Source organism: Lepidochelys olivacea (assembly GCF_965140295.1).
Source record: "Lepidochelys olivacea isolate rLepOli2 genome assembly, chromosome: 5".
In the NCBI taxonomy this organism is placed as follows: Eukaryota; Metazoa; Chordata; order Testudines; family Cheloniidae; genus Lepidochelys; species Lepidochelys olivacea.
Genome location: NC_140415.1, coordinates 58,727,116 through 58,751,345, shown reverse-complemented (window position 1 = coordinate 58,751,345; position 24,230 = coordinate 58,727,116). Strand labels below are relative to the sequence as shown.

The 24,230-nt window shown below is 38.8% G+C and overlaps 1 protein-coding gene across 1 annotated transcript in view; it reads right to left on the bottom strand.

Annotated features, from left to right (window-relative positions):
• Positions 1-24,230, bottom strand: part of ADGRV1 (adhesion G protein-coupled receptor V1) — a 414,454-nt gene that overhangs the window by 61,837 nt on the left and 328,387 nt on the right. The window contains exon 87 of the mRNA XM_084628496.1: positions 9,680-9,837. Within this exon, the coding sequence (XP_084484622.1) occupies positions 9,680-9,837 (158 nt within the window). The remainder of the gene's footprint in view (positions 1-9,679; positions 9,838-24,230) is intronic.

Below are 24,230 nucleotides of genomic sequence, written 5' to 3'. Positions count from 1 at the left end.
TCTGTGGTAGAAAAGGAACTCGTGGCAGAGCACATGCAGGGTGCAATATATGTGTGAGTCAAACGGACACTGCTACTAAAATTCTCCAATCAGCAGCACAGGAATGCAGACACACCTACAGCGGAAGTCCCATAGAGACACTACTTGAAGAAGAATGGGAACATGCATGCCATCACAGTGTCTATAATCTTCACTCCTATTGACTTCATAAAGTGTTCAAGTGTTTTAAGATGTAGAACACTTTAAAGCACTAAGTATTATGTAGTGCTATATTTCTTACTATAAGTGTTAAGTATTTCTTTTCACACTATGTTGTATGCATCACTGAACCAGATCCCCAAAACACTGATTAGATATTTGCTTTTCGTATTTTTGAAAAGATAACATATAATTGGCAGTTCTATTTGCTAATATCTGAGAGTAATAAACAACTAATTCTTTTGTGAGAATTACCACATTTTTATTTTTAAACATAAAGTAAGGAATTGTTCTATTATCTACTTAACACTTTTCTATAAATAGGGAAATTCAGTAGTTACCAGTACAGCTATTCATTTATCTGTGTTCAAATGTTAATGAATAGAAATGCCATTTCTTTGTCTAAATCTCACAATCATGTTCAGTACCTTTGTATTCCTTTAATTAACTTAGCTCACACTTCCATGTAAAATGGAATTAATGCAATGTAGTGAAGACAAAGAGCAGTAATGTACACACATTCTAAAACCCATAGTTGGGCCTAAGAAGTTAGCAGTGCAAAAAAAATTGCAAGTAAGTTCAAACAACTTCTTATAGTAGCTTTTTATTTTCATTTGCAATGTAGCTTTACCACTGGAAAACTCGAGTGCTGATGGAACAAAATGAATCTGCGGAGCATGCCAAAAGCAGCATTTCTGCATGTGCAAACCAGATTTTTGTATGTGCAATACTAACTTTAAGTAATTTTAGCCCCCCCAAAAAATATATTCTGAAATCCATAATGACTTAACATATTTTAAGAGTAAAAGATGAAGAAAATGGATTGATAAGCTCTCTCAATCTGAAGTACTTTTGAAGTATGGGGAGCCTCATTCTAATGTCACTTCCCCACCAGCACTTATCAAGAACAACACTAACTCAACTGAATTAAACCAATGTAGAACCAGTTCAAGTAAAATCAGAATCAAGCCCAGTAAATCTAACAAGATCTCAAAGACTTCAACTGAGATGGTGAACTATAACTCTATAATAAATATAACCACAAGCTTTGGGATCTGCATATGTCGATTTAAAAAGATACAAAGTGTGTCTCATGCTTGCTGTGTGCCCAGTTTTGTTATAAGAACATCCTCGGCTTTATTATTCAGCAGTATTGTCAATAAGGAGATCATAGCCTATTAATATAATGCTGAAGCTCAGCCACTATTTGTAGTTCAAAAGCTGTCTGAGTTCACCTCATTGACATTTCGTTCTGACAACTGGGTATATTTTGATCAAACAATGCCTCAAAAACTAGGACAACTAAACCTGCTAAGCAACTGTAAAATATCTGGTTTTAAATAGTTTGCAAAAATAGGTACAGGGTAAGAAAAGAGAGTATCAATAAATAGGTCTGAATTCAATAGGGCTTGGAGTTGAAGAGACGAAATGTCTGTGGTTTCTTTATGGAAAAAAATTGTGCTTTCAGACAAATTCTTTTCTCTTATAGTTAAGTCTAAAACCAACCATGATCAAATAAAGAGCAACCACCCACCTACATATTCCCTCAATAAACCTCAAGTAATACAGAATAGAAAGCTGTGGTGGAACAGTAAAGTCAGCGGCAGTACAGTGTGGGTGGGACATGTTGCAACACAGCTTTGGTGTGCATTATATACTGTAACTTGAACTGTATTTGATCGCTACCCATGGCAAAACTACATATCACCCATTGTTTATCAGTTTAGTAGATGGAGAGTTTCATTTAAGTTACTGTCAGTCCATCCATTTCCTGAAAATATGTATTACCACCCTGATTGGGCATACCTGTTTCTGTGAGATCCAGTTCTTTTCCATAGTTACAGGTCTTTTGCTCCTTGTCTTAATTATGGAATTCCCTCCTCTCAAATCATTATTGGCCCAACCTTTGGATTAAATTTTTGTCCAGTTTTTACATATACAACTGGGTTGTGCATTGTCTTAGGGAAAGAGTCAAATTATGCCCAATGTGGTTGAATGGCTTTAACTGTGAGACTCAGACCAGATCATGACACTCATGCATTGTGAAAAGCTCTCTGATTCCCATAAGGAAATGCTGAAATATGCAGAAACAGGTAGAAAACAAAGATGAGAGCAAATATGGGGAGAAGAAGAAGAGTAAATGACAGAAGAAAACTGAGGAGGGAACAAAGGGAGCAAACAAGGGGTGAGCAAAGTAGGAAGAGCAAACCGGTGTTCCCCATTTTGGTCCGTGTCACAAATTTTGATGACTCGTGTCACATGTTGGCAAGTCTGAGTTAAGGTGAATCCAGAATTCCCAATTCACTTTAACATTGTGCAGTTTTGTTTGTTTTAGACTTGTAGGCTATATATTTATAGTTTGACAGTGCCAGTCATAACTGACTTTGTAAGGGAAAGCAGAAGCCCTGGGTAACTGTTTGCACAATTTGAAATACTGTGTGGAGTGTACATTAATTAATCCCGTCTTCAAAAATGCCATTTACATGAATGCCCCACACTTTGCAGTTGTTAAAACTAGTGACTCTGAAGGTAAACAATGAACGTTAAAGAGAAGCACATTCCCAGTCTAAGAGTTTAGGGAACCAGGAGCTCTTCTCTAACAATGAATTCATAATAGCAATAATTAACATACCCTACAAACTGGACTTCAGGCTAAGATTCAAGTCACGGGAACAGAAGATTATAAAAATGTGTCAGAGTATCATCATAAGAAGTAATCTATGTGAATAAATGATTAGAAAAACATCCCACTGCTTCACAGAACACCAACAGAGCAACCTCTGTGTGATCAGCGATTCACATTATCATGAACAATCAGCCAGCAGAATTTTGAATAAGTTGCAACTTCAGGCAAAGCAGCAGGAAAACCTATAAAAGGCAAATTACCATAATGCAGCTGAAAAGTGGCAAAAGACACAAACAAGAAACAACTGCCTTATTGGTCTGGTGAGTTTTAGGCAATTATGCTGTAATAGTAAAACTGGATGACAAAGAGTTGTTACAGCCCTAGCTGAGCTCCCCCTTTGCAGACAGTCACCAGGCTTCTGGACCCAAAGCCTTGGATCCCATGTGCTCTTAAGTTTACTGAGTCTGAGCAGCATCCAGACACTGGCTCTATATCCAGCCTTTCATGCACACTCCTGGAATACAGACTCCAATGCTGGTACCCCTTTCTGGAATGTGGGGCCCTGCAGCTCAGCTGCCTTAGGCCCCCAAGACAAGTATGGACCTCTTAAGTCTCCCCAGTAACTTTTGTATGCCCTCTCCATAGCTCCATCCTGATGGGCACTCTGGATTAAAACTTCACCCTTTGGGGACTTCGTGACAGTTACAGCAAGTAACACAGAGACTTTGCAAAGGCACCTTTAAACCAATCCCAGGTTACTGAAAGACAATGAACAAGAGATATACAGATCTATGGAAAGATAAGCACTTGTTTCATTTTCCACATCCCTCCTCTGAGTTTTTTGTGTCTTAGTGTCTTCCAGGGAGTCAAGGATCCTTCTGCATTCTCACTACTCTTTCTGGTTTTGGTCTGCCCACCTTGAGAGAGTCTCCCTTTTATGAAGTTTGTTAGGTGACTCCCACTGCATGGCTTCAAATTTATTGCCAGCTGATTCGTTACTTAGCTCCAGCCCACCTGAAGTGCACACTGGGAAAACTGGTTCCCCCTGGGATGCAGCAAGCTCATTGTTCTTGGGTGCTTCCATTTGATTGCTCTCCGTTATTAGCCCTCCCACATGCAAGGATTTCCCGTGACACTTCCCAGGTGTGTCATCTCAAGATGGAGGCTATAGTGCCAAAGTGAAGGCATAGTATGGTTTAACAATTAATATGCCCATTCACAAAATAGAAGACATATAGAAACATATACTAATCTGTCTCAAGGGTATCAAGGGAAAGCCCTACTGATAAATTCAGCTCTTAAATAAGAAAAAAACAATATATAAAAATATAATGAATTTTGTATACATAGTACCCTGGATTTTGAAACTGCTGGTTGCTAGAATGTTAATGGCCAATTTTCTTTTTCTTCTGTTTGTAAACATAATATATTATATTTAGAAGTTCCTTTGTTATTTGTGCAACAAAAATAGCCTAACTTTATCTGATAACTGTTTCCCCCTGAATTTATTATTTAAATCTGACCCATCACAAAGAAGAACTGTCAAAAGGACCAAGACCCTTTGGGACACTTACCCCGAGGTTGAGCCAGAACAGTAGGAAAAATGTGAATGAAATGAAATGAATTCATAAACTGGAAATGGAGTATGTACCTTTTTGAGCAGAATATGCTTTTTTTTTTGGCTTGTGGAACATAAGAAATATCCTGTTATGAAAAACAAATTAAAAAAGAACTAGGTGCACACTCACAAGCACTCCTCAATGTTTGTATTTTTGCTATTATGTTGCCTATTTTTCCTCATCCTGCAGTGGTTACAGTTTTTATAACAATGGAAAAGTCAATAAAAAGAATGATTAAAAATACTGCTTGTTGTGCTTTCCCCCCTTTAGGTTGTTGAACCGGCAGTGAGAGTCTAATTTCTCTTAATTGTTCTTGGCTAGAGTTGAAGACCCACTGCAGAATCTGGATTAACTTTTCAGATACTCTATTCCTAGGTGGTCTGGAGGGACAGTGGTATTCACACACTGTGAATTTCATTGGCTAACTAGAGACACAAGTTTAGTGAAAACTGCAAAGACTTTTGCTTAGCAAGCCGTGAAGAGCTGTATGTTTAAAGTGAATGTGTAGAGCTGGGTTAATACTGAAAAACATTTTTAGATAGTAGAAATTCAAATGAATGAGCTTCAAAACTGTGCCCATATCATCTTTGTGTTCACTTTCCGCAAATATTCTTTCTAGGCAAAACCAAATTTACACCTTCAAAAAGTTCTGATTTGCTTAGATAACAAATGCATCCAATGAAGTGAGCTGTAGCTCACGAAAGCTTATGCTCAAATAAATTGGTTAGTCTCTAAGGTGCCACAAGTCCTCCTTTTCTTTTTGAGAATACAGACTAAAACGGCTGCTACTCTGAAATACATTCTTGTAAACTAGCCTTTTCCTTCATAGCATTCTCCTTTTCATGACTAGTTCAGACACTCATTCTTCCCCAAAATAATAAAAATTTGACCCTCCTGTGCCCCCCTCTCTCCTTGACCTGATGCCAGCTACCTCCAATGCCATGTGATACAACATATGGCAATGCAGATGCTATCATGTAGCAATGATGCTTAGTGTTCATATCTTCATTTGGAAAGTAGGACGACGACAATCAATTCCAGTCCTCCTTTGCCCCCTAGAAAAACCGTAAGGTGGGAAGAGAGCAATGACCTCTACATGTTGCTTTGTGCCTTTGAAAAAAGCAATGTCTCCAAAATCAGTGAAACAGGAGTGTGAAACCATGTCTTGCCTTGCTCTGGTGACCTGTGATGCTGGCACAAGGATGTAGGAGAACTCAAACATGCCCAAAGATTGCAGAATTTACCCAGTCTACAGTAAAAATGGACATTGAAGAAAAATAAATGGAAAGATAAAAACCTGAATGTTTAATTTGAAAACAACCTATATTTATTCCCTATTACAGTTGGGAAATAGCCTAAAGAACTATTCCTATTTCTAACTGCCTAAGGAATTTATTCATGTGAAAACATGTTATCCCTGAAGCTGAGTTAGGGTGCAATTTTCCTCTGAGATCCATATGATAATATCCAATGTTGTTATTCTGTGCTCACTACCCAGAACATGTGGGAACCCCTTTTGCCATTGATAATAATTTATCCACACCTATAGTGAAGTACAATACTTCCATTCGTATCCAAGGGGAGAATTTTGCCCTTTCAGGGAGACATGGGCTGATATGCTGTGAAAGAGAAAGTTGTACAAGTTAAAGCTCCTTTAAAAGTTATGCTTCCAAATCTCTGGGAAAAGAGACTATGTGAAACTTTTTTGGACTCACATTTCTAGCTTAGGTTAGCCACCTAGAGCTCTGATTATTTTGAAAGTTTCCAGTGGTGTAAATGGTATTTTGGGACAAATTGTGCCGTTCCGACTTCATTCAACAAAACTCCTATTGAAGTTGATGAAAGTTCTGTTCAAGAAAAGACCATAGAATAGGTTTTAGGGACAAACCCATTGTAGTTTAAAGAATAAAGTAGAATGTCTGAGCTTTTCCCATAAACTACACTAAGATCCAAAGAGAGTAGGTGAGGCAAAACTTAGACAAGAAGTGCTCTCAAAACAAATAAATAATTCAGCAAATTGTGTGAAAAATATTTAGCCTGTGGATTGTTTGTGAAACAATTGCTGTGAATATTCGTTTTTCACTATTCACATTGGTAATTGGTCTATATCAATAGACGCATGTTATATTTACAACTTTCTAACTGAATGATTCCCGAACAACTTTCAAGATGACCACATAAACAGTTCTGCGAGTGTATACTTATATGAATATTTGTGTGCAAATGCGTACATAAATGAGAATTTGTGACACTTTTGCTTTCTGCAAACATTCTTTGCTCACTGGAATCAACATGAAAAAAAAAGAGTTCACAAATACCAGCAAAGTGAATCATCAGTTTTTATATCCTAATATATTTGCAAATACTTTTCTTCTGTATTTGCACAGTTCTATTCTTTAAACATGATCATGAATCATGATGTCTCTCACAACACTTTGTACCCTCTTCATAGAGAGGACTACCTCAAGACATCAGACAGTTCTCTTAAAATAATCAGTTCCTTCATTCACTTTTTGATTACGCAAATGTAAAATAAAATACAGTGGAAAGCCATACTTTAAATAAAAGTATAGTAGGCCTTAAAACACAATGTATATTCCCATGAGAAGGTTCAGTGATCTAGCCTCTTCTCATGTGACAGTAAAGAAATATTGGACAAGACAGTCAAAAAGCCTATTGTTTATTATGTATATGGTGCCATATGTGTTCAGTGCATTTCACAGGCAAGTGAGATGACAGGCCCCCTATCTCGAGGAGATTACATTCTGAATATACTAATAATTAGATATTACCCTTGTAAAAGCTATAAATATTGCCAACCATACCAGAAAGCAACTTGCGTGTAATATTTTCCTTGCAGAAATCCTAAGATAATTAAAGGCCAATTTCCCTGGATGATATATGACAACTGGAAGGTTCACCCTCTTTTCCTGATAAAAAGAAGCTCTTATTGACATTTCATTTGTGCTTTCTTCACAACTTCATTTTCTCCAGACACGTCACAATGCCCTTTCCACTCTACTTTTGTACTGGCTTACAACAAAGCACTGACAACCCATACTAAGTTAACTATGCCTTTGTTCATATCTACTAGTTCATGCCTTTGATTCACCCAGGCATGGTTACTGTTAATATTTTCTGCCATCCTCCTTGCTGACTTTATGTATGTTATTGCCTAAGTATTGTCTTTCCTTAATGACACCTAGACATTGGATAGGACTGACTCCACTAGTTCTGTGCAAACAGGATTGAAAGTTACAGTAGTTAAGTAGGCCAGTGAGTTTTACATCTGATCTGGTTTTCCCATCTTACATGAATGAACCAAATGTTTTACACCTCATTTCAAAATGCAACAGATTAGCAATTCTAATATTACAAATACAAAATTAAAATTCACACGAACAGATGGAAAAGGATTAATGATCAGACTTTCATCTCAAAGCTGTAGATCTGAATCCAGGCTCAGTACACAGTGACAAAGAGCCCAATCCCACAATACGCTCTGCAAGGGTGAATCTTTGTGCCTGCACTGATTTTATTACAAGTCTAGGCCTAAATGTCATTACACCTGACAGTTCAGTGAGTGATCTGTGTGAAAACTGGGGATCTCAGCCCACTTCCTAGAGAATTAGTGTCTACATCACAAAATCTATCATTACTGAGACTGGCAGCAAGGATGCTAGTTAAAAGAACTTCCAGTTCTGGCCTACATTGAGATTCATGAGATTCATGAGCTGGTCAGAGTAGGGAAGCATTCATTACTTGTGAATGTGTTGTACTTTGCTTTCTAATTAGACAAAAGACTTAAGCCTCCAGGGCTTTCATGTACAGGAGATTCACCAAATATCTTCATACACAACCCATTGAAGAGTAAGATGGTGGATCAAAATATCTTTGAAATATGAAAAAGGATTCCTTGTAACTGAACTTACAGTATTATTCACCACTGAATAAATGAATCATTCTTTGTCACAGAGTGTGCTATGCCACTTTTAGGTAGGCTGCAGACATTGCCTTTTCTATCTCCGGAGGATAAGTAGAGAACAAAGTGCAAACAAGCCATGTAATGCTAAGTACAGATAAAACAAACTGTTATATTGTGTCATTTGGATCTAATACAAACATATATTCCTGTTAGCTAATTTGGTACTTTACCAGTGAAGGACAAATTCAACTTTGGGGAAATTCCCAGACCCCATATACTTGATATTTTATTTTTGCACTGCAAAAGATATATTTCGAATGGATGCTGTGACATGCCAGCACATATACAATACATATAATAATATCTGTTTAATTAGTAAATAGTTATTTATTTAGTTAAGGTTTTAAAACTAAATCACTGCAGTTTTTAGTACTGGAATCTAACAAAGGTACCTTTTATATACTGTATTTGCATAGTGTCATATCCTGGACTTGTGAAATGAATTTGGTAGTGACTCACTTCCTCTTTTTTATTCAACTTATTTTTTCTATAGATAGATGAAACTCTCTTTACATATAAAAACTGATTCAAGAACCATTTCACAGTTTATAAAACCTAACAGCCAAATTCAGCCTTGGCCTATGGAATTGCACCTCTTTACACCATAGCTAAATTTGATCCAAAGACACTATGAAGAGAAAACAGTTCCTTTTAGTCATCCACACAGTACCCTATTATTAAAGTGTTGGCCTAACTTACTGAAGATGACATTAGAATTTGGTTTAGTGAACACTATTTTATTAATAACCATTCTAACAGGAAAGACCAATCAATACCCATCCCTGCTGTGCTTGAGACAGATTTTTTTTTTAACTAAGCATGTTTCTTATGTGCAGAACTTTTCTTCATTTACTTGGGACTAGTACCTGAAATTTCAAAACAAGGAGTAACTCTAAACCATAAATAAACACAATCAATTCCTTATTCCTAAAGGATGATGTTCACTTTAGTGCAGAGATCCCACACAATATCCTATATTTTGCTCAAGACCATATTAAAAGTTGAAGTAGTGCAATGGCCTTTGTCTCCAATTCAGCAAGATACAAAGCATGTGCATAACTTTAATCATGGAAGTATAGTTCACTGACTTCAAAGGGACGACTAATGTGCCTAAACTTATGTATGTGCATAAGAACTTAACTGAATCAGGATTTCTATACAGGTACTCTGCACTAGACTGAATTCCACTTTAAGTTAGAATTGCCTTCAATGTTTTTATTTGCCTTCATGGAATCCTCCCATGTCTCCTACCTGCAGCATTGGTTCTTCCTCTGAAAATATCATCATATGCTTTCCACTGGGGAGTCACTTGGTAGGCATGGATGAATACCACAAATACCACCACCAGGCACATTAATGGTACGAGAGCAGCAGTGAAGAGGGCAGCATAGACATTTGGAATAAAGCATCTGAAAGAAAATAAAAAGCATCCACCATTTATAAACATTACAAACAACTTGGACAGTTACATAAATGAACTTTCTAATACAAAGACAGTAGAACCTCAGAGTTATGAACACCTCGAGAATGGAGGTTGTTCATAACTCTGAAACGTTTGTGACTCTGAACAAAACATTATAGTTGTTCTTTCAAAAGTTTACAACTGAACATTGACCTAATACAGCTTTGAAACTTCACTATGCAGAAGAAAAATGCTGCTTTTAACCATCTTAATTAAAATGAAACAAGCACAGAGTTTCCTTACCTTGTCAAATCTTTTTTTATTTCTTTAACTTTCGCTTTATTTTTTTTGTAGTTTACACTTGACAAGTAAAGTATTGCATTTGTTTGTTTGTTTTGTTGTTGTTTTTTTTCTCCATTGCAGCCTGATTGTGTACTTCTCGTTACAAATGAGGTCTGTGGTTGACCAGTCAGTTGACCAGATGCATCCGATTAAGTGAGCTGTAGCTCACGAAAGCTTATGCTCAAATAAATTGGTTAGTCTCTAAGGTGCCACAAGTACTCCTTTTTTTTTTGCGAATACAGACTAACACGGCTGCTACTCTGAAACCAGTCAGTTCTTAACTCCCGTGTTCGTAAATCATGTCTTACTAATCTATTACAGTTCTTTGAAGGGGTCAACAAACATGTGGACAAGGGGGACCCAGTGGACATAGTGTACTTAGATTTCCAGAAAGCCTTTGACAAGGTCTCTCACCAAAGGCTCTTACGTAAATTAAGTTGTCATGGGATAAGAGGGAAGATCCTCTCATGGACTGAGAACTGCTTAAAAGACAGGGAACAAAGGGTAGGACTAAATGGTAAATTTTCAGAATGGAGAGGGGTAACTAGTGGTGTTCCCCAAGGGTCAGTCCTAGGACCAATCCTATTCAACTTATTCATAAATGATCTGGAGAAAGGGGTAAACAGTGAGATGGCAAAGTTTGCAGATAATGCTAAACTGCTCAAGATCGTGAAGACCAAAACAGACTGTGAAGGACTTCAAAAAGATCTCAAAAAACTAAGTGATTGGGCAACAAAATGGCAAATGAAATTTAATGTGGATAAATGTAAAGTAATACACGTTGGAAAAAATAACCCCAACTATACATACAAGATGATGGGGGCTAATTTAGCTACAACTAATCAGGAGAAAGATCTTGGAGTCATTGTGGATAGTTCTCTGAAGACGTCCACACAGTGTGCAGCAGCAGTCAAAAAAGCAAACGGGATGTTAGGAATCATTAAAAAAGGGATAGAGAATAAGACGGAGAATATCTTATTGCCCTTATATAAATCCATGGTACACCCACATCTTGAATACAGCGTACAGATGTGGTCTCCTTATCTCAGAAAAGATATACTGGCACTAGAAAAGGTTCAGAGAAGAGCAAGTAAAATGATTAGGGGTTTGGAACGGGTCCCACATGAGGCGAGATCAAAGAGGCTAGGACTTTTCAGCTTGGAAAAGAGGAGACTAAGGGGGGATATGATAGAGGTATATAAAATCATGAGTGGTGTGGAGAAAGTGAATAAGGAAAGTTACTGATATGTTCACATAATATAAGAAGTAGAGGCCACCAAATGAAATTAATGGGCAGCAGGTTTAAAACAAATAAAAGGAAGTTCTTCTTCACACAGTGCACAGTCAACCTGTGGAACTCCTTGCCTGAGGAGGTTGTAAGGCTAGGACTATAACAGGGTTTAAAAACTAGATAAATTCATGTAGGTTAAGTCCATTCGTGGCTATTAGCCAGGATGGGTAAGGAATGGTGTCCCTAGTCTCTGTCTGTCAGAGGGTGGAGATGGCTGGCAGGAGAGAGATCACTTGATCATTGCCTGTTAGGTTCACTCCTTCTGGGGCACTTGGCATTGGCCACTGTCAGTAGACAGGATACTGGGCTGGATGGACCTTTGGTCTAACCCAGAACGGCCATTCTTATGTTCTCCGAGGTTCTACTGTACTTTTGATTGAGAATATGTTTTATAAACCACACATGCTTCATTACCTACCTAAAGTAATATCACTTGACAGTGCACAATTGGCCACATGTATTCTGGTTTGGTGATGTTTTGTTTGTTTTCCACCTTCCTCTGAAGCATCAGAAATTGGCCACACGAGGAGATGGGATATCAGACAGGGAGGACCAGTGCTCTGAAGTGAAACACAGAACCTTTTCTTGATGGTTGGTTGGTGTGTCTTGCTCATTTGCTCAGTGTCTAACTGATCACCAGGTTTGAGGTCAAGAAGGAATTTTCTTCCAGGTCTGACTGGCAAGGACCTTGGGGGTTTATCACCTTCCTCTGAAGCAGAAGATGTGGTTCTCCTGCTGGGATCATCTGGGCGTGTCTCACCTAGTCAATTCCTTGCCATTGCGTGGGAGTCAGACTCTGGTGACAGCTTGATCTCCCTCCTGTTCTCTGCCTGTGGTCTAACTAAAGACTTTGGTCTTAATATAGGAGTATCTGGGGTGAAGTTTAATGCTTGTGATACACAGGAGATCAGATAGATGATCTAATAGCCCTTTCTGGTCTTAAACTCTGTGACCTGTGTTACGCCCTGTGATTTTCCTTATGAATCAAATTAATTTCCCCTCCTAAAATGTTTTCCTGTTTAATTTAAATCCACATTAAAAATACAGGCAGACTGCTATTTTATGTATTGCTTTTAGATTTTATTGAAAAGAAAAAATGTCTTCGTGCAGGTATACTGTCTCCTGTGAAGTCATATTTATGCTCTGAAACCTCTACCCTTTTCTCTTCAATTACATGAGTCACACATACTCATAGCAGGCTGGGAAAGGGGCACATTCCTCTGTGCTCTGTTAGTGGAAACCAGTTCATGCAAGTAGATCATTCTTGCTAATGTCCTTATGTGCTAGTTCTAAATTTACTCTATCAATTACATGGGCAAGGAATATACAGAAACCTTCTTAATGAGGCCTAAAAGTTCAAAGCTCACTTTTGACTGTTTTTTAAAGAATATATTCAATCAATGGGGTGAAAAAAGCCAGTGTTTTCTAAGAAATGTACAAGGTGGATCAGATAATATCTTTTATTGGATCAACTTCTGTTGGTGACAGAGACGAGCTCTGTGTAGCTCGGACGCTTGTCTCTCCAACAGAAATTAGTCCAATAAAAGATATTACTTCACCCACACTGTCCCTCCCATATCCCAGGACCAATAAGGCTGTAACAATAATGCAAACAGTGTTTCCTGTGTATTTTATTGCAAACCGAGCCCTTTGTGTGTTGAAAGATGTTTCATGTCTTGCATACCGAAAAAATGTATGGTATAGGATTTCAGACAACAATCAGAAAATATGTGTATGCCAGATGCTCACATTTATTTATTAATGTTCCATTTGGCACCTTGAACTGTGTTATGCTCCATCTTTTTACTGTTTGATGGGAATGAATGCAAAATATTCCTAATCCCCAAATAAACTATGGTATAAAGAATAACTATAGACACTGGTCATGCATTCTGGAATAAACTATATCCTGATTAGCTTTCTAATCACCAGCATTGTTTGTTTAGATAAACATTACCTCCTGCGGCATATTTTAATCAACACTCCCCCTCACCCCCACACTACATTTTGTATGTGAAGACTTTAATTCATGTGAGCACAGAGCCAATCTGTGCAAGTAAGGTATTTTGTACTTCTACCTCCCCCTGGCAGTTACTGACACTGCAAATATAATCAAATGGGAGCAGAGTGCACCATACTGATCCAGTAAGGATATTGGCAGGAAACACTCAACAGTTAAATCATCACAGATCTTCAGATTAATAATTAGGTTTTGTGTTTGACTTTGTTTTTAAATTAGGGTCCTGAATGACTTCCAAAAAGTATGGATCTTGGAGCATGCTCACCTCTAGTAGATTTGGGCAACGTTGTGGCAGCATTTTGTACCGCAAAGAGAGTGGTAGGAAAGATCAATCATATTTAGCTTCTTCAGGCAACAATATAGTCACACAGTTTTTAGCACCACCTTTGACCATCGAAGACTCACAAAATTGCCTTTTTGCTCCTAATCTGTCTCCTTGAACAAACCTGCATTTCTGCAAGTCTGATATCTCTTAGATGTCTTGTTGTTAGCTTAAATTTACATTTTCGCCGTGTTAACTCCTTAACGTTCCTCTCAGGCCTTCCCCACTCTTGCCCTTCTCTGCCACTTTTGACACCACCACCATGCTCCCTGTCACTCAGTCCAATAATCTGGAGGTCAACTTTGACCCTCCTCCCTCTCCTTTGCCCCACACATCCAGAACACAATCAAATAACACTGCTTCTTCCACCATAACATTCCAAAGTCTGACCTTTTCTATTGGTCCACACTGCTAAAATACTCGTTGATGCTCTTATCAGTTATGTTTTGATTACTTTAACCTCCTCTTGTCTGCTCTCCCTGACACCAACTTTCCTTACTCTCATATTACCTCTCCCTTCACTAGCTCTCCCTTCTCCACCACATCAAGTTAAAGTTGCTTCCTCTCACTTTCAAGATTCTTCATGACACCCTCCCATTGCTCCAGTCTATCCGTGCTGCCAGCCTTCAACATCCATCTGCCTGATATTTTCACAAACATCTCTACACCTTTATCTGTGATGCCCATAGCTCATGGAATGCCCTCCCTAAGCTAATAGGAAAGACCAACTCCCTCCTTCTCCGCATCTCTTTAGAAGATCCATTTTTTCTGTGACACCTATGAGAAATCAGGGATAATTTTGGAAATACCTTTCTCAAATAGTACATAATGATTTAAATTCCATTTGGGGATAGCTAAAAAAAAATTCAACTTTCCCCACTATGATAATTATTAGAGACTTTTGTCCTCTAACACCAAGCAGTCAATAAAGAACGGTCTTTAAATAATTGGGTAACCAAGACTAGAAATGGCATAAAATATAGAAATGTTTGTCTACTATGGTAAAAGCTATTACAGAAAGCCCATACCATTTTTGTCTAAAAAGACTGCTTTAACAGGACTAACAGCACACAGTGGCCTGTGTGATAAAGGTCAACAAGAAAAATGATTATTTTTCCTTTGAAAAAGAGGACATTATATTAGCTGTCTGTATTGTACTTAAATTAAAACAACATCACCTACTGATCAACTGGGATCAGGACTCTTACCTCCACACCCATTTTTCCAACTTATATAAAACAAGGTTAGCACCCTTCCAGGGACAAGCAGACTTATGCATCCCTATGTTTTCCTAAATTCCTCTGTATTCTTAGTGTAGGTTTATGTCTTTTCTGGAAATCCCAATGTGACCCAATATTCCTACCCCAAAAATGTAGAGACTTATTTAAATGAAGTAAGCCAAAGGAGGAAAACAATCTATACATGAAGCTAAACGTTAGTACAATTACATAATTTGTTTTTAAAAGAAAAAAATAAGAACAAAAGAGCCTTAATTCAGTAATTCTAGGAGGTACTCCATAATAGGAGTGACACTCAATGATCCCGTCTAAGGAAAGGGAGTTCGATCAGCACATTTGGAAAGAGACCGAGAGTTTTCTCCTCTCTGTTGTCACAACTAGATTTCCAAGGACAGTCTCTTAGGCAGAGCATCCAAATGTGAAAAGTTAGATTTTCTAAAAAACTGCAAGTCTTCTAGATTATCAAACAATCAGAATCCTCTTTTAGGGACAAAGAGATGGCGGCAGGGAACTACACCCCTGGCTGAATTAATTTTTTTGTCACTGTCTCACTGAAGCTTTTCCCTTGTTATTGTTATTTCATCACCTCTAGAGAGATATGGTTGTGTACTTTGGTATGGTACTAATAATAATGGCCTAATCCAAGCTAAAAAATGAGATGAACATTATTCAGAGGTGTGAAAAATCTACCCCACTGAGTGACAGAATTAAGCCGGCCTAATTCCAGGTGGTGACAGCGCCAGGTTGACTAAAACATTTTTCCATTGACCTAGCTACCAACGATGAGAGGGGTTCTCCCATTGGCATAGGTAGTGCCTATGGTGATGCGCTGCAATTGTACCACTGTGGCATTTCAAGCATAGACAAGCCCAATGTAAGACCAAATCCTTACAGGCCCAAGGCAAGTCAAATAATGGGAAAATTTGTTCAGAAACAATTACTTGCTGAAAAAACCGTCAAAATTGTCAAATAGGATTTGCAACAAATTATGTGTCTGTCAGCTGTATCTAGGCAACATATTGAAAATTAAAATCACATTTTTGCTATTTTAACTCATCTTGGATGATGATGTTTACTACCAGCTTCTGATGTTTCAGGTCGCTTATCTGATGGTCTGAGGATTCAAATCTCTCCTGAAAACATTCCAGTTTTCTTTATTTGTTGGGGCCCCAAGCTTTTAGCTGCAACCTGCTCTGCTAATACAGTTTTCTGAGACTAGTTGATCTCACTAATAAACCTCCTCACATTTCTCCACAGGGTCAGTGACTTCCTCCTCTGCAAAATGATTGTTCGCAGCTTCAGTGGACATATTGCATGAGTGTGAGGGTGCTCTTTTCCTGAGCCTCGTGGAAGCCATTTGTTCGTTTAAGGTTGTTTGCCCCTGGTTTTCAAAAGCATTTCTGCCTGTTTTAGAATCCTGCTTTATTTTTTCAGTTTATGGCAGTCACCAAAGCTAGCCTATTCTGTGCAATTTTGTTCCCACCCTTATGCACAGTAGCACTGTTGTGAAGAGTGGAGATCTCACAGTGTCTATCCACAGCAGCATGCCAGGCTTCAAACAAACCTACTCCAAAAGTAACATATACTGGAAAAAACCCACCCGCCACTCACAACAAAAACCCTAATAAAGAGACCAACTTGGCCATCCAGTAGCTAAGTCAATGCCACCTATTAAGATATTGGGCCCAATCCTGCATATCTGACTCAGACTAACTTCCCCATGATATCTGAGAAGAGAATAATGAGATTTCATCAGTAAAGAGATATAGAGTTTAAGGCCAAGAGGGACCACTAGATCACCTAGTCTGACCTCCTGTTTATCACAAGCCACTAAATCCCACCCAGTTACAGGCACTGCGCCCAATAACCGGGATCAGACTAAAGCAAGGGTAGTCATAAGCAGACCATGGGCCAAATCGAGACTGCCAGATGCTTTTGAACAGACCCCGAAATCTTTTAACTTATTATTATCATTATTATTTCATTATTTTCTCTGGAGTCTGGACCTTGACTATACCTTGACCAAAAAATTTGGACCTTGACAAAAAAATAATTGACTACCTCTGGACTAAAGTATCACAGGCCTCAGGAGACTAAATTATTGTGTGCCACAGGTTGAGAATAGGAGGAACTGAGGTGCACCAATGACCCTCTCCTCTTCAATAGCAGAAAATTGATTTGGTGAGATATACCCAGATGAACTTAGCAAGTGCAGGTTCAGGCCCATTATGTGTGTCCAAACAGTAGGAAATACTTTTTCTTCACTTGTGAAATAAACCATCCGCTCTGCTTGAGCCAATGTTTTATCTTAAGAATTCATTTTTGTCAACAGGATGTTCCTGTCATTGTCAAGTCCTCTAATCTTAAAAACTACTTCATGGCAATGAACGAGAATCCAACATAGAACTATCTGTTCTTTGGGGATGCACACAAATGCATGAAATAAGCCAAGTAATTCAGCCTTTGTTTTTATTTTGCACAGGGCAACACCCACATTGGCATTTTAAATCACTTCCCCATTTCTGAGTGGTAGCCGTGTTATTCTGTATCAGCAAAAACAACGAGAAGTCCTTGTGGCACCTTAGAGACTAACAAATTTATTTGGGCATAAGCTTATTTGTTAGTATCTAAGGTGCCACAAGGACTCCTCATTGTTTCCCCCCATTTCTAGTGAACAAAGTAAATAAAGCAACTATATTGTTGATTTTACATATAGTTCATTTCCCTAGTTTTCTTTTTGTATTACCAGACACACCAGTTACACGCAGACTTCCATTGTGCTTTACTCTTCTATTTCTTTTTAAGGCGAGAATCCACCTGGCACAGATTAGGATGTTATTTCTTTCTAATATGTCAAGAAATTGATAAGGATACATTGTGCCTGTGAGAGGACGTGATATGTCTTCACTTGATTGATAACATAATTCACTTTATTATAAGGCTAATAATAAAATAAAATAATAAAAACAGGGAAACTCATTAGCTTTCTTACACCCACGTGACATCTGTGGATTTCCTACAGTCCAAGCTCTGTGACTTACTGCTTTCATGTCCAAGCCTGTATCCCTCCCAAGATATTTTAGAAACACAAATGTAATATAAGGCCTATAACATCTACGTTATATCTTGATTCAGCAAGGTACTTTGATCTATGCATAACTTTAAGCATGAGTGGTTCTAACAGTGATATCACTGGGACTGCACATACGCTTAAATTTATGCGTGCGCTCAAGTACATTGCTGAATTGAGGCCTAGGTAAAGAGAGATCTAGTGTCATGAGCACAGCATTGGATCCAGGAAAGGAAAAAATGTGTCCTCTTGCTTACACTGATGGCTATCTGCGTACTGAGACAAGTCAAAACCTCTCTTCCTTACTCTGTGAAATAGGGGTAACAATCAGGGTACTGGATTCAGAGTAGCAGCTGCGTTAGTCTGTTCTTTCTAGTTTTTCTTTTGCAAAAAGAAAAGGAGGACTTGTGGCACCTTAGAGACTAACCAATTTATTTGAGCATAAGCTTTCATGAGCTACAGCTCACTTCAGGGTACTGTGAGGATTAGTCAATGTCTTTAAAGTACTTTGAACAACCGTGCTAAGTGTTAATAATCATTATTACCTAGCAGTGTCTTTGATGTGTACCTGACAAATTCTAGCTTCAGCCTGGGTTAGATTCTGAGGGGATCCAGCACCAAGCTGGTACACCTCCAGGAATGGGCAGAACTGACTAGGAAAGAGCAAGACAAAGGCATTCCCTAGGCAGCCTCTGCTATCACTGCTTTTGTATAATATGGCACCGAACATATACATTAAAAGAACATCATTAAGGTTGCAGAATCAAGCCCTTAAAAGTTAGAAAATGCCAGAAGCTTGCTTGTGTGTATTCATTGTGATGCAGTCTTTAACAATATACAAAATAGTTAGATACTATTTTTCCACAGGACCCTTGTCTTATACAGTGAATGGGAAGTTATTCAATATTTCTTTATATCCTTCTGATTCAATATGTGGCTCTTGATTTTATGTACCACAAACCATACAAATCTGCATCAAATACAGAATTGTTAATTTCTGCCTTGTTGTTCTCTATTGTGCTCTCATAATTGTATCTAAGGGCTTCACTGATATAATTAATTTATCTTCACAACATCCTGTGAGGTGAGTTGTTACCATCCTCATTTTACAGTTGGGGAACTGAGGCACAGAGACCAAAATTGTCAGAAGTGTCCACTAATTTTGTGTGCCCTAGGGCATGATTTCTCAGAGTACTTAGTCATTTTACAGCACTTTATGTGTTCAAACACAGCTCCAGCCAACTTCAGTTGCAATTATGTGCTTTCAGCACTTCTGCAAGTCTGATCCCGGGTGTCTTAAAAACCAGACACCCAGAAAATGAACGTACAACTAGTGGCCAACAGGGAACATTATTTTTTCAGTGACTTGTCAAAAATCTCATAAAACACTGTGGCAATGGCAGGGATAGAATCCATTTCTCCAGAGCGGCCTTCAACTTGCAAAATCATAAGACCATCATTTCTTTTCCTGCAATCCCTTCCTGATTCATTATAAACCTAATTTCTGCAACCAACAGGGGCTCTACAGACAACTGCCTTCTGCATTACACAACTCTAATTCATTCCCTGAGCATTGCCATCCTGTGCACTAAATGAGGGAGGGGTCCTATAGAAAAAATAGTAAGTGATCATATAATTAAAGATTGCATAATAAGGGATAATGAGGGAGGACAGTAGTATAGTTATTGCTTGCTCTTCCCGTGAATGCTCCCCAGAATAATCTGCACATCTCGTGTCCAGTCAGGGGAATCAAACCCAGAAACTGGAAATAAACCAGTTCAATTTTCCACTTTTCTCTGCAGCTCAGTTTTTATTCTCATTCACCATCATGGTGAATGTCTGAGAATATACATTTTGTTCTACAGAGTCAGAGTCAGAGATGTGTAAGAACTGAACTGAAGTACTAACGGGGACATTTTGAAGTAAGATATAAATTGTAGCTCTACAGAAAATGACTTCACCACACAGACTATTTCCCTTAACGGCTACCTTCGCAATCGGTGTAATCCACCCCAGTGCACATGCATAGAAAGATGTTAGCATGTGCACAGAAAATACTCATGACACTTATTTACATCCTATTTCACATTAGACTGAAGTTGCCAGCCTACACCCTTGAGCATAAGCAAACTTATCCCTAGCCTTGATCAAGAAACATATGACACAATCTAAACTGTTTAATAAAGTTTCTTGGAAAAGCAAGATCCCAGATATAGAAGGGAGAAAAACACACTTCCAGCTGCAGGCTGGAGTGGAAGTGTTTACATTAGTTTCCAGTCCTGAACAGCTTTTACCAAAAGCTTTCGTTTCAATACTAACACGTTTCAATACTAATGTGTCTTGTACAAGTGATATGGGTTAGGAAGTCTTCACTAAAGTTGTGCAGACCATGTGAAGATGAGATTGCAATTCAAATGATCTTGATTGCAGGGATTAAATATATATTTTATTTTTAAATGTCCAAGCATATATTAAAAAAAGAAGACTGTGCACACATGAACACACCCAAAGTGTTCAGTGTATTCCAAGAGCTCAGAAAACATCTGGAAGCTTGAAGTGCATTCTCGGTACATTCATCCCAGTTTCATGTTCAAAGGTCTTCACGCAAATTAATAGTGAAAGTATCAACACCCCAAATTTACAGATTAAAAAGGAAAATGAGTCAGAGGGGACATGCTCAAGGCTGCAGAGGGAGTCAGTGTTGGGTGTGGGATTAGACTTTAGGAGTTTCTGGCTACCGACCTCCGACCTCCGCTCACACAGAAAGACCTCCCTCTCTCTAAGGGCTTGTTTACCTGTGTGTACACAAGTTTTGTGTGCTCAGTTTTAGCAGTCACTTTCAAAAAGAGACCCTCTCACCTTAAGTTGAAGCACAACATACTCATCTAGTATGAAGGAAGATTAAAAAAGAATCTAGGGAGAAATCCTGGCTCCACTGAAGTCAGTGACACAACCCATAGACTTCAATGGAGCCAGTATATCCATTTAAGATATCACATTGCAGTCTTGGGCATAACTTTTGGGGAAACTTGAACATCAAGCTAAATACTATAGGCCAAGCTTTTCAAAAGTGACTAGTGATATTGGGTGCCTCAAAAGTGACTAGTGATATTGGGTGCTTAATTTGGAGGTCCAAATTAAGGCATCTTAAGGAAGTGCAATTTTTAGAAGCTGGGTGCACAACAATTTTTGAAAAATCAGGCCCCAGTAATGACTCTCAAGATGGGCCTTTAAAGGTTGAGCTACTCAAAATCACCTAAAAGTTTTGAAAATATCTGCTTAAATCAATAAGAGCAGCCACCATAGGAAAGGCATTATTAGGTCCTGAGATACAGCAGATAGCCTCTTAAAGACAACTGAGCCATTCTGAAAAAAATATCTGTCAACCATTCCTTTTCATCACCCCAATCACATTTTAATGTAACAAATACAATAATCCACTAGTTGATTTTATAAGAGGTGTCCACTGAAATATACTGAGGAGAAGAAATAATGTTTTATTTCACCAACCACACATTAACCTTACAACAGGCATACTTGAGTGGCTGAAATAAGGAAAACAAAGGCAGATCTAAACACAAAGCTGAACTCTTGGCAAGTTTGGATCTGTCATCCTTTCCAAACCAATGATAATTAGTGCCTGTGCCTATGCTGTTTCAGAGACTGTGTGTTCAATGTTTGAGCACGTCTGCCTAAAATAGATAACATCAGCCACTGAAATATGACATGAGGTTAATATGTGAGTATAGCTTTGATTAAATGAAACATCATTTTTCTTTCCTTCAGTATATTTTAGGGGATATCCCTTACATAAAACTCATTTATTATTACATACTTATTTGATTTACTCAATATCAAGTACTGTTTCAAGAGAAAAACTTTTCTTAAAAAGATCTACTATAAATATCAGGATTTTACAGCATGATGGGCCACGCAAGGCCAAGGATGCCTTGATTTAAAAAAATAATTAAAATCCCAATGCCACAGAAGCTTTCTTGAACCTGAGTGTTAATGCTCACATGCACTTTCCATTTCAAACAAGCCATCATGCATAATGACCCTGGTACCCAGACTGAGATTTAAAACAGAGCAGCACAAAACTCATGTGTACTGGATACATTGGTGTATGAAGCTTAGCACTGCAAAGTAAATGCAACAATACCAAGCCTCAGGTAAAGGTAGAGTATGTGCCCTTTCATAATGAAAGCGTTTAGAAATAATTTAATGTTGTGATGTGATAGACATTCTGGGCTAGACCTTTCATTCCAGCCAAACTACTCTTGCCAAAGGATTGAGTTGGAGGGTGAGAAAGTGGTTCAAAGTCACCTTTATGCTCTCTTGGTTCTGAAACCAGCGAAGGCCTAGTCAGTCCCCAGGACAAATAAGAGCAGCCTCAAGGTTACTCTAAATTACACCTGACAGCCCACATCCTAAAGGAGCTATTCTGGCAATGGGGTGAAAGGATGCCTGCACCAGGAGCTGTGGGCAGGGGTGGCACAGGAGCTGCTATGGAGTCTCTCCAACACCTGAGGATTTCTCCACACCAGGGAGAACTAATGCTCAGGGAACTGGATTCACCAATTTTCTGTCTGCTTAATACTACTGGAGAAGCACACAGCAGCCAGGGCAGGGGGCCATCTTATTTACCTGATGCAAGTAGGCCTAACTCTGCTAACGTAATTACACAATGTAAAATTAACACAAGTTTGGAACCAGGGCCAAAGGGAGTTTTCAAAGGCGGCCTAATTGAGGCCTTGTTTACACTACCAAGTTTTGTCACCAAAAACTGCCTTAGTTTAGTAGCAAGAGCATACACACTACAATGGGACTTTTGTCGCGAAAAATGCCCAGTTTTGGTGACAAAAAGCTTCCACCCCTTCAAGAGACTTTTGTCTTTTCCCTTCCCTTTAGTGTCAACAAAGAGCCAGTGTAGACACTGCTGATTGTTTTGTCCACAGAACTGGCTTCCACCAGTGTCCCACAATGCCTGCCCTGATTGCTCTGCTCAGTGTTTTGATCTCTGCTGCCTTGCAGGCATGCGCCCCTCCCCTTTCAAAGCTCCAGGAAGTATCTGACAGCTGAGTGTGCTGCTCCGTTTGGGGAGCAAACAAAGAGCAAATCATTGGAATGCTCTTTTCCTGCCCTGCACTAGGAACACAGCAGCAGGCAGACTGCTGCTGCAGGGGGAAGGGGACACACTGCTGTGCTGCTTTGCCATTCCTCAAATGAAGAGCTCACAGAGCTACTCATGATGCTGCTTTCGACAGCTGAGGGGGGCTGTGGGAGAATTCGGAGAGAATCCCAAGATGTGCAGTGTTGTTCCCCACAACACTGCACTGTGGGATACATGCCCACGGTGCATTGCTCACCCTGTCGATGATGGCGTCCCCAATGTGGATGTGATCTGTGGACAGAGGGAGCAAGTGTGAACACCCTTTGGCGATTTTTGTTTGGTCGCCTTTTGGGTGTCGACATAAGTTTTGTCAACAAAACTTGGTACTGTAGACAAGCCCTAAGTTAGGCACCAAACTGCCATTGACTTTCAGTGGGGTTGGGCATCCAACTCCCTTCAACCCCTTTGAAAATCCCAGCCACTGTCTTTTTGAGAACAGCTTAACAGGCTGCAGATGAACTGTATGATAAGCACAGGTTGGACAAGTAACATAACCTACGCTAAATTACAGACTGAGCTCAAGTTCTCCCCAGTAAAATGAATTTACAAAAGTATTGTAAAATGGCTAAATTTCATGCATTAGTGTTAAAAGGTTCTCGAAATTATAGTCATTGCACAAATTTGGAAATTTGCATCTAGATTATTTGAGGATTTCCACATGAATGTTAGAGATGTGTGTGTTTTAATTGTGAGTGTGTCTGGTCAATTTTATGAAGTATGAGTCTGTTCTAAAGCTCCTTGAAGTCAAAGGCTTTGGACCAGGTGCTAAATAAATGGGGTGAGACCCTGGCCCTACTGAAATCAATGAGAATGTTCCCACTGACTTCAGTATGACCAAGATTTCACCCTAAATCTCTTGGTTCTAAAAAATTAAATCATCTTGACTTAAATATTACCAAAAAAAAATTCTTTTACACACTAATGGATTTTTGACTCAAAGAATA